Below are 11,054 nucleotides of genomic sequence, written 5' to 3' on the forward strand. Positions count from 1 at the left end.
AAAACTCTTTCCCATAGAGTCTCGTCGCCTCCTAGCTTACCTACTGCGTATGTTCTGTTTGAGCACCATGTTTTTCTACCGTTTACCCAGATAATAATTGGCGGGGATGTTGTAAGAAAATTTTCGACTTCAGGGTGCATCCCTGTATAAGAAAACAGCTTTTCTCATCTTTGTGCACATGCGCATAGCGATCTTCGTCCCACGGTTTTTCAGAACGAAACAGGACTCAGGGCGATGTGGATTTTGATGAACCAGCTCATGAATCCGTGAATCAGCGAAACATTCACCACGTACGGATGCGTACCCGCAGAGCTGAGAACTTAAAAAGAGGCACTATATGCCTTTTCAGCATTCGGCTTTCAGAGGAGAGGAAGCTTATGTTTGATGATGATGATGAACAAGCCAGCCCGGGAGTTTATGGCGTGATTTTCAGTCCCAGTATTGCAGTCTATTGGTTGCTCAAAACTGCAGTCGCGATCTTAGGGTCCCATAGAGGTAAAATGATACGATACTTTACGAAGATTCATCTTTGGCCCCTTGCGGTTTCAAAAGACCTTTGGTCCGCTTCGAAGCGAAAGCGATGTATGTGAGGACGCATGGCGAGCCGAAAGCAGGCCAGAAATAGGCATGCCCTGATTGGTCAGAATATGGAGCAATGAAAATCGTGGCCTAGTCCGGCGCTTCTAGCCGCGCCGCTAAGATCCTGGTGTGGCCCTGCGAATAGTTCTGTGGCCGATGTATGAGCATGGCGAAAGTACTCTTGCCCTTTCTCTGGTTAAGGTTGTTTTAGACTAGTTTGCTCTTTGGTATAACATAGCCCCTTACGGAGCTGTTCAGCCTTCCCTATCTGCGGGAACTATCCCTTTAGCCGGAAAGAAATGACGACGCCGTCTCCATTCCTAGTCAAGATGCGTCCGACAATTTTTTCGGTGACATAGCAGGTCGTTAGCCCATCACGAGGCTCGCTTTGTGAGCCTCAGTGAATAGGGACAGTAACACGACGCTTGCAGGTCGCTTGTGTATATGGCGTTGCCCCAACAGCTGACGGAGTGAGGCTGTGGTCGGCCTAGCCTCTACCCTGTCGAAATTCAGCTTAGTGTCCACTGTTTAAGGTCTTGTGCTCCGCCAGAGGCCTTATTGCATGTGGACTCAAGCCAACGCTTCCACGAATGCTACATTTAATATAAGTGCGGACAGTTGTTGTTGGACGGCTAGACGGATACTGATTGTCTTTGGACAGGACCGATGATAGGTCGGCGGGACGAGAGGCCTTATGCGTGAGTCGGGATATACACTCGGGCACTAATGTAACTCCATATTCGTTCAGCTCTGGCACCCATTATGCGCCTAGCTGCCATTCCACCGAATGGAAGCACGAGGACTGGGATACTGCCAGGTTGCCCAATCTCAGACGAGAGCGGTCAAGATGCAGTGAGAAAGCTGAGTAGGAAATCAGCTGACTGTGATCCAAAGCAAGCAAAATTGTCAGTTCTGGTACTGGAATCTGTGGAGAGTTCGAATTCGAGTGTGGTAGGTTAGAAAAAGGAATATTTGAAGGCGCGAGAATGGGGGCGCCAGCAGTAACATGTTTTCGCGTACCAGTCCTGCTGTCTGCAGCAAATACACCAATATGGTGAGAGTATTGTTAGTTGTAGGTGTCATATTTGTACGTGGGCAGGAATACTATCAGCGTGCCCACACCAAGACATGAGGACGATTAGGGTGTCTGCCAAAGTCTTTGGTCCAAAAGCCTTACCGATGAGCAGCGGTGTTTGGCGGAAAACACAAGTGCACAACCATTTTATAGAACAAGTCGCCACATATGTTCTAACCCCCAACCTGGAGAGCCAGTAAACTGTGTTAATCGGACCTCTACCATTGACCCATTGACTAACCTGGTATGAGAGACTGTGATTGTCGCACGGACACCACGCAGTATATCTCAGTATGTCGCGGAGGTACGCAAACCGTCACACCACGATAAGGTCCAGTCGCTCTAGTTACTGCGCTGCTTTTACTTTAAAAATTTCCATATTTTACACCACGCGGTGCTCACTCTTAATAATACCCGAACTGGGTTCGGTGCGGAATTTCGTCGTTCTCCTAGTTGACATCGAAATATTTTAACTGAGGCGGTAAAGTTGAGGGTGGTAGATATACCTCACTACTCTTGTTCAGCCCAGCAGACCTATAGAGACTTATGCTCAACCTGCGTTGCTTTCCGTCCTGCTTTACGTTAAAAATGTTTACTTATACCTTTGATAGTTACGAGCTTTGTGAGCTTTTGAAGCACCATTGCTTTGTGGCCTGCGCCGATCGAGTTGCATATTGGTCAACCTCTGCTGATTTTGGGACGATGGAAAGTTTTTAACCAAGTGACTTTAACTCAGCAAAGTGAAAATCACATCGTTCAGGCAGTCGTGCCTACGAAAAGTCAGTAGAAGCTTTGACTTGATATTAGACACTGAACTCAGTGAATTGCAATCAAATACATTCAGATTACTCTTCTACACTAGGCCTGGAACTTAAGTGTATCTGTTGTGAGTGAAAGATTGCGGCAAAATAGGAGCAATGAATTACGGTTTGAATTTACAATTAGGTATAGGAAATTCCGTATGGTTCCCGGCCTATGGTGGTGGCTTTTTCTGTAGCTAGCCCGGCGCTCTTATAGAAACCAACATGACTTGACCTTGGCAGCACATAGCGATGATAAAATAGATAAACAAAACAGAAATAAGCAATAGACTTTATAAATATCTGACTAAACAGCTATTCAGCTGCCCCATATAACCATGAATTTTTTTCGACCCTTCGGATGTGGTCCTTCTTCTTGATAAGCGATCGCTTTCATCAGGTCTTATGGTGGTCCCTGTTGAGAAGCCCCTGCATACGATTCAAATGCTGTGGAGAATGCCTTAGGTAAGCAGTACCATATAGAAGTTAGGTGCTAGCGAGCCACATAACGAAGATGGACTACAGCCCGAAACTGTTCTCTGTTCCGGAACGAGAAGACCGGTAATTAGGTTCCTCAAATGGAATTTCGCAGATAGCCCCTCGTTTTGGCGTGCGTTTTGTATCTTCAGGTGCAAAGTTTTGCTTCAGTGCTGCGCACCTTCGTTGAAACTTCAGAATGAGTAGCTTGTTTTTGTCGATCAGTTCACTTATCTTGGCATCTGCGTAAATTGTTACTGTACTGTGACAGACAAAGTCAACGCACACACCATAATGACACTAGCCACGTTCGCTAGATTCTGTTTTCTTTGGTGTCAGAAACAATTTTCTCTGAGGCTAAAGGACTGTCTACAAAACAATTGTGAGGGTACTCCTATCGTATGGGCTTGAACCTTGTACTCAATCAACCCCCTCGTTCTTTCCATATTTCACTGGTGTGTTCTTCCTCCGTAAGTGCATGATATTTAAGCTCCAGTTTCTACTACCGGTTGATTAATGTTCTTGATGGTAAGGGTGATGGTGATGATGACACCGTTGTGTCACCCGGAGGATATCGTCTCCCAATCAACCGTGTATACAAGAATTGTATCGAGATTAAATATAGACAGTAACCTAGTGGAATGATTGTCGAGCTTTCCGAGTTGACAGTCTACCTCCAGATTGCACGTTTGGTGTTGGATTGCACTTCCACTTCGCACACGGAACATTCACGCACAAATGCCGCAAGCCGAACCATCACTTATCCGGCAAACCGATGGTCAAAAGCCAGCCAACAATCAGCCACTTCACATATAACCGCGAGAGCAGTGGTCAGACACCCCGCTCAGTTTTTCAACCTTGTAAGGATACGTTGATTCGGCTTGTGGTGACCTTCATGCACCGGTAACGTAAAATGAAAGGGGCAACTGAAGTTCATAGGGTAAGATGGAAAACAGTAAGCAGTTACTTGGGTGCTTATTAACATCTTAATTGTCTTTTTCTTCCAAAGATGATGCGGTCTAACTTACCCCATTCTAATGTGTTATCCCTCTTGTGTTCACATATTTCACTCCCGATTTTCCCATAGCCCTGAGGCCTTGAACAATCACCTGTTGCTTCACGGATCGTGCTATCCGTTTGTTCTGAAAATTCATTCGAAGAAATATCTGGATGTCACGCCCGAAGACAGGGTCTGACTGTTTTACTGATGCGCATGCTCTTTATTCGGTGGACACTAGCCGCGCAAAGGATGGTGTTTGGTTGGTAAAAGTGCCGAAATATCTGGCAGAACTGTGGCGCAAATCTGGGCCAGACGGGGAGGGAGGGAAAGTGGTAATTGCCAGTTCACCTGCACCTGGCCAAGCTGAAGGAAACCGACGACCTGTAGGTTCCCAAGTCACTCTAGTCACTGATCCGGATCTCTTGGCACATGCCGGTGAAACAGGCGACCTCATACCAAAAGTGAGTGACCTTTGAGGTCTAGCCCTTTCGTTTAAACAGACGCTTTGTTGCTACTCGTCTGCTCTCCATTGTTCACATCGTTCTCCTTGATTTTACCTGGGAGTTACGGCAATTTATTCTCGTCAGTTGTAGTAATTCTCCCTACACTGATACAGGGGATTTCCGAAGTGGTTTAGCGGGTGATCTCTCTTCTAAGGGGAGGTTTCAGGCTAAATTGTTGCTCATGGGGCATACTACTGTATTGGTAATTGATCAGGTGGCTGTTGATCTGTTCGCCGAACTTGGCAATTGATTTGCAAACGTTTCGTCACCATTCGAGGAGACATCTTCAGTGCGCTGTTGGCGCACTGAATGATAAATGAATGAAAGTGTCTCAGGCCCTCGCCGACAGTGCTGACCGGTGACCGTACCACAGCACACTCGTATTCTATCATGCGGTCCTTGCGACCCTCAGAGACATCTTCGCTGTTGGCGCACTGAATGATAAATGAATGAAAGTGTCTCAGGCCCTCGCCGACAGTGCTGACCGGTGACCGTACCACAGCACACTCGTATTCTATCATGCGGTCCTTGCGACCCTCAGGTACGTCGTTTTGACACCCTAGTTGGCCTTTGAGACTCACGATTCATCTGTCACGATGCCATCAAAACTAATGCACTCCTTGGAGTACCTACAGCTTTCTACGACTGTCGGAATCTCTCTCTGGATTGCAGTGCGCGTGTTTGTAAACTGGGTTGATCCTTTTGATAGCATCAGCGACATGATGCTAAACAGACTTTTTCTCATTACTGTTCGAGGGTTTAGGCATCTTCGCATCTAAACTCAGGCAACCTGGCAGTGCTTCAACCCCCGTGCTTCCTTCGAGTTTTACAGTAGCTATGCACCGGAGGAATCCCACAGGTGAACGAGCACCTATTTCTTGATAGTTCGCCTTGGAAACAGGCCTTTCCACACTAAGTCCATATCCTTCATGCCCACAACAATACGTGCGCCTTCAGTCTACTGCGATAGAGCGCTTAAGGAGTAGCGAACGCTGCTTTTTAGACTATCAGTAAAAAATCGTCCAGCTCTAGCACCCTTTCGGTGCCTAGCTGCCATGCCACACGAATGAGGCACAAGGGTTGGGATACTGTCAGGTCGCCCAAGCCTAGACAGGGGAAGTCAAGAGGCAGAGGTCGGGTTCGAACCACGGATCTTCCGGTCAGTAAATTCGTGCTCTAACCACTTGGTCCATCTCGGCCCTGAGACTATCAGACAGGTGTATGAAAAGAATGGCAAAACAGCGATCATCAACACGTTCGCGGAATGTCTTCGCAGGCGTCGACAAACAAAATGTGCGGGGATGGATGTTTGCGAATACCCAGTGAAACCGATCTTTGTACTTGAAAACGATACCTGTTGCAGTGGTCCCTGGATTACTACAGGCGAAAAGTGACTGATGGAGCGGTTAATTTGACAACGGTAGTCGGATATCGTCTCTGAGTTTCAAATAGGGAACGCACATCGATGGTGAGTCATCCCCGGTAGATGACCTGCAGGTTCCTGCTGTCCAGCGTGTTCCGGAGTGTGAACTTTAAGCACAACTGCATGACTTCGCCCCGGGATCGGAGATTGATTTCAATGTGCGTAGAGACCACGCCTTACGGAATATCGATTCGGATGGAGTCATTGCTTCTTACGTGTCGAATGTGGTTTGGAAGAAAGAGGAGAAATTTGCAAGGGAGCGAAGGGCGGTATCAAAAGTAGCCACTTCTCGCCGATGTATGGAGTAAGTCGTCAATGCGAGACGGACTATGTAATCTGAGGTTGCCTCGGGTTCCGCTTGTGCACTAGTCGTCTAGTCTTTGGCGGTACGTGTCTGACTGAGATTGCAGTATCGTTTTAATGCCTCATGAGGGTTGGGCGTAATATGGGTGCACTCATGGCGCTGCCGTAGCATGGAGACCTTGCTCCCTGTTCTATTCTTGGTACCTGACCAAAAGGGGGACATTTTCTCTTGTTGAAATGTGCAGGCCACTGATCTGAGCATGCATTCTCATGACCATTTTACTGCGAATATTGACAAGGTTTTCACCCTTTTTGGGATATGAGCATTATATACTGCTAGTTAGTTCACTAATCCCTTGATCTGTGTAAGTTTACCGCAGGGCTTTGTACACTCTGTGGAATTTTTTAGAGAGTTTACAACAACATAGGGTTCCACTATTCAGTTTCAATCAAACCCCTAAATGCCAGGGTGAGAATACACAGCGTGCACACTCCATAGTTTGCAATGCGGGTAAAATGGATAAAAGGTGGGGATAGTTACTGCCCTGTTTGGATTTCCTAAAGAAGGTGGGTGAGCCCAATGTCTGAAACCTCAACGACGGTTTGCCGTAAGTTTCCTCAAGCCGCCTAACTCATCAAACAAAGCAACGGGTGTCTACTAGTCTTGTTCAGTCAACACTTTGTTTTGAAGGTGAGTTGATCGGGCCTCAGTGTGCCTTTCGAGTTTTAGCCTTCATCTCCTAAAGGCTGGAGAACCTGGAAGTACTCCTTTATCTATCATACGGTTTACTATCAACATTATGCCGTCCACATTGTCCTCTGCCGTACCCATTTGTTTGTACGAATAAGCTTGTAGAAAATGAGGTCAAGGTAGCTCCGTCAACGTAAGGAGATACTGACCAAAATCTCTGTTCAAACCAAACTCTGGCTTTTTTTACTCCTCTTTAGGCCTTGGCAGCCTGGTAGTATCTTGTTTCTCCTCGAAACGCAGCACGTGAGCACAGCTGAACCAGCTTTGTTTTGTCTATTTATTTTTACTTGTAGGAACATCAATTCTTCATTCAGACTTCCGCGTCGACGTCCTCCGCGGCAAGTGGTCGGCCTGGTCAGTCGTCTCAACGTCGTGTGAGCGCTTTGTCTGGTCAAGAGCTGATCATCTTAGCTGAGGACGATTTGGCGATGGCTGGTCCATCTGGCACTGGCACAGTGTGCAATTCAGAAACAGACACTTCTTCCGCCCGTCCGTCCTCGCCTTTTTCCAATTCCTCGTCCGCCCGTTACTCCCGGCGTCTTTCCTTATTTGGACGAGTGAATAGCCGAGCTGAATGCAGACCGCCTCCAAATACGCGGTACATGATGCTAAAGGCACAACAGGTATGTTCTATCCCTCAGGACTGTGATGGCCAGAAAGGCATGTTTTCTCAATCGCAGGAAAGTTGCATGTACTTTCATTCTTCAAGTCGGTCCATCCACAAGTGAGAACTGCCCTCAATAAAGACAAAGGTTGTTCTAAATCCGAACAACTCAGGAAGATTTCGAAAGTGGGCTCCAGTACGAACATATGGGTGGCGAGATGGACCAAGTGGTTAGAGCGTGAATTTACTGACCGGAAGGTCCGTGATGCGAACCCGACCTCTGCCACTCGACTTCCCTGTTTAGGCTTAGGCAACTTGGCAGTATCCCAGCCCTTTTGCCTCCTTGTGTGATATGGCAGATAGGCATCGAAAGGTGCTACAGCTGGACGATGAACATATGTGTGGTGTCATACAAAAGTGTTGTGGGTTGCGTTCGGAAACAGGGATGAGGCGTTGTTCCCATCACTAAAGTTATCTTGTTGTCTCTTGTGGCGATGTCCTCATAGAAGAGGTTACGCGAACCTGTTGTTAGGTTTTCGGATCCGTCTCTGCACACAGACTATTGGATAGAGTCCTTCTGGAAAGTCTGGAATTCAGCAAATACCTACTTAAAAGTATCTGCACCATTTGCCAAAGGTGTACTTAGTCCTGCACATACACATTTCTGCGGCAGTCTGAACTTTTCTGATCGTTTGCTTTGTTTGAAAACTTGTTTGGAGGTCTCCAGTGAAACTATAAAGCCAAATAACCCGTCGTCCTAAATGTTGGGTCTTGAAGCATACCCATGAAGGCCCATCTCATGCCACTTAGCTGCACTTTACCATATGAGGTCCTGTCGCAGTTAAGTGTCAAACCGATGTGGTACCAATCGAAATACGGTCGTCTGCATCATCATCCTCATCGACAGCACCAGTAAAAAATACTGGTGTTCAATCACCATTCAGTCATGATAAAAAGTGTTCCAGTAACCAGGAGAAAGAAGGGAAGGGGCAGCTTTATCTTTCTGTGGAATATGATCAAGAATAAAATATCCAGGACAGCGGCGAGGTAACTCATCTGAGAATCACAATGAAGTAAGAAGTAAGTGGAACTAACCCAACTTCCTTTGCGGACGTCACTTGCCATGATCCCATCAAAGAACGACAGACTAGCTCTAGCTAGGCAGCCTGATCTCCACTAGGACCTATTATTTATCATGTCATGTAGGGTCTCTAACCGCGTGTAAGGGGACTCACGCGTATTCCAATCAGGAAGGCGGATTCATTTCCAAATCATGGAATATCCCCTCGGGCCTTTTGCCAACAAAAGTTCAGATTTGTAAAATACTGCTTTCTTTGATACATGTCCCAGCCACCTCCGCTTGACTAGTTTTAATTGCTGTTCTAATTATTCTGATTCACCACCACATACTCGCTCGCGCACAATTTCATTACGAACTCACTATTGCCAGCTAATGTCCTCTCCTCATCGCTGTGAAGGTAACGGTGATCAAACACTTGAATTTATACAATATCCTTGGATCGGAGAAGCCGCGGAGCGTGACTGCTCTTCCGGTAGTCCCTTCAGCTTCGATGCGATTCGTTTATGACGCCATGACGCATATATTGCTCACGCCTTGGTAATGCATCGACTTCTCTGTTATAGTACAGCCACGGGTTATCCAGCTGTCTAGGTAGACAAACTGGTCAACAAGCGCGATTTCCTCTCCCTGCAGTCTCAGATCAGTATAGCAGGACCAAAAATCTCAGATCCTTACTTCGAAGGCATGAAGCGCATACGGGAATTCCATCTACGGTAGACTGTGGGGACTGATCATCGTCAAATAGCAAGACAATGTTGTCCGCGTGGTTTAAGCCTTTTAGACTCTCTAGATTTGATTTCGATAGTAAGAACTTCGATCTCTGGAAGTTCGTAGTCCATGAAAATGTCGACGTCAGTTTTAAACTGGAGTGGAGAGAGTGAGAGGTTAAACCCTCTTAGTTGTATGGAAACTTCTGGATAGTTCGTTGTGAACCCTTACACTGATATAAGTTTGGGAATAAAGTGTACTGCTTATCAGCAGTGCAAATCCTTGGCCGTGGATCGTTGTAACACCCTCTCGGTACCTAGCTGCCATGCCACCCGAAGGAAACATGAGGGCTGGGATACTGCCAGGTTGCCCAAGCCTAGACAGGAGAAGTCGAGAGGCAGAGGTCTGGTTCGAACCACGGACATTCCGGTCAGTAAATTCGCGCTCTAACCACTGGAGCCATCTCGCCCCCCTCCTTGGTCGTGTCGGGGTTCGAACCCCAGACATCTGGCATGCGAGGCGAGCGTTTTATTAATACTTCGTCAGCCCACGTTGGACCTAGCAGGACAGGCGGAAAACTGTTCAAACGAGAGGGACGTGAGCCCTATCATGTAAACGAAAAAAAACAACATACGACTGGATATCAATCGAAAACGGATGCCTTGGACAGAGCTCGATTTCTGTGGCAGTTTCCAAATGATGAAGAAAACCGATGAAATAGGTTGTATCCTCGTCCGACCACGATGGGCAGCACAGCTGAACTTACGATTGAATATCCATCATATCTATTGTCCTCCTGAACGCTTGAAATTCATGTCGCTGACGGGTTCAGACCAACGCCCTGCGCGTCAAGACAACAAGTATCAAACTCATACCTGCTATTCCCATGTCGATGACTGTGTTCCTTGACCGTGGACTGTAATCTTTAGCGACATCTCAAAACTTTCGTCCTTATCTGTTGAGGTCTGCGGACGCAAACCAGAAAAAGTACTAATACGATTGACCCTGGGTCGTTCTCACCGCCAGGCTTGGAAGCTGTTACGTAACAAGTACGGAGTTCATACACTGCTGGATCAGGAATTTCAAACCCCCTTAGTATGGCTTTTAGCTTCAAATTCAAAGAGGCACTGTTGGCTGAAAATTGTCAAGATCCAAGCAAAGTTGGACGACTTTTTTTATTCATCTGTACGGAATTTCCAGGCAGTGTACCTAACCTACAAAGCACGATTCATTTTGTACTTCCATCACCTACAGTAATCCTTTGGCCCGTTGCTAACACTGTTTCAGTCCTATTTTCGTCTTGTTTCTCCACTCCCTTGTCCTTTCTGCAGATGAAAGAAATCAATCGCCCGAAGCATGAAGTTCGACTTTTATACGAACCTGTTAGAAACTACAAACCGGTTGCCAATCATATAAGCAATGTAAGTTGGTCTGATCTCTTGTGGCGTTTAGTGAACGTGAGTCCATTCCAGTTTCCACAGCATGGTAGGTACTCAATGCAGCTACTCCACAACCTACAAGGGATAGGCGTTGAAAGCGTTCTTGATATGTGTTGTGATCCCTCAGCGGTCTCTGTGCATCAGGAACAGATGTAACGACATGTGGGATTTCACATAAGAACTGTCCCTCTCATGCTCCGAATTATTTGCAGTTAGACAGATCATCCAGTCGGCCGTGTGAGTCATCATCATCATCATCATCAACGACAGCATGACATCAGTGCTCAACACCGATGCTTCACTGCCGTACA

General features: G+C 46.7%; 2 protein-coding genes across 2 annotated transcripts in view; one reads left to right on the forward strand and one right to left on the reverse strand.

Annotated features, from left to right (window-relative positions):
• Window positions 1-3,857: 3,857 nt before the first annotated feature.
• Window positions 3,858-11,054, forward strand: part of T265_09693 (hypothetical protein) — a gene marked incomplete at both ends in the record, with an annotated part of 87,780 nt that continues 80,583 nt past the window's right edge. Inside the window, 3 exons of the mRNA XM_009175849.1 lie at window positions 3,858-4,392; window positions 7,205-7,534; window positions 10,636-10,725. Coding sequence (XP_009174113.1) covers window positions 4,102-4,392; window positions 7,205-7,534; window positions 10,636-10,725 — 711 coding nt within the window. The remainder of the gene's footprint in view (window positions 4,393-7,204; window positions 7,535-10,635; window positions 10,726-11,054) is intronic.
• The window catches only part of T265_09694 (hypothetical protein), a gene marked incomplete at both ends in the record, with an annotated part of 2,885 nt that continues 2,518 nt past the window's right edge, over window positions 10,688-11,054 (reverse strand). The window contains one exon of the mRNA XM_009175850.1: window positions 10,688-10,818. Coding sequence (XP_009174114.1) covers window positions 10,688-10,818 — 131 coding nt within the window. The remainder of the gene's footprint in view (window positions 10,819-11,054) is intronic.

Source organism: Opisthorchis viverrini (genome assembly GCF_000715545.1).
Source record: "Opisthorchis viverrini unplaced genomic scaffold opera_v5_301, whole genome shotgun sequence".
NCBI classification, from domain to species: domain Eukaryota; kingdom Metazoa; phylum Platyhelminthes; class Trematoda; order Opisthorchiida; family Opisthorchiidae; genus Opisthorchis; species Opisthorchis viverrini.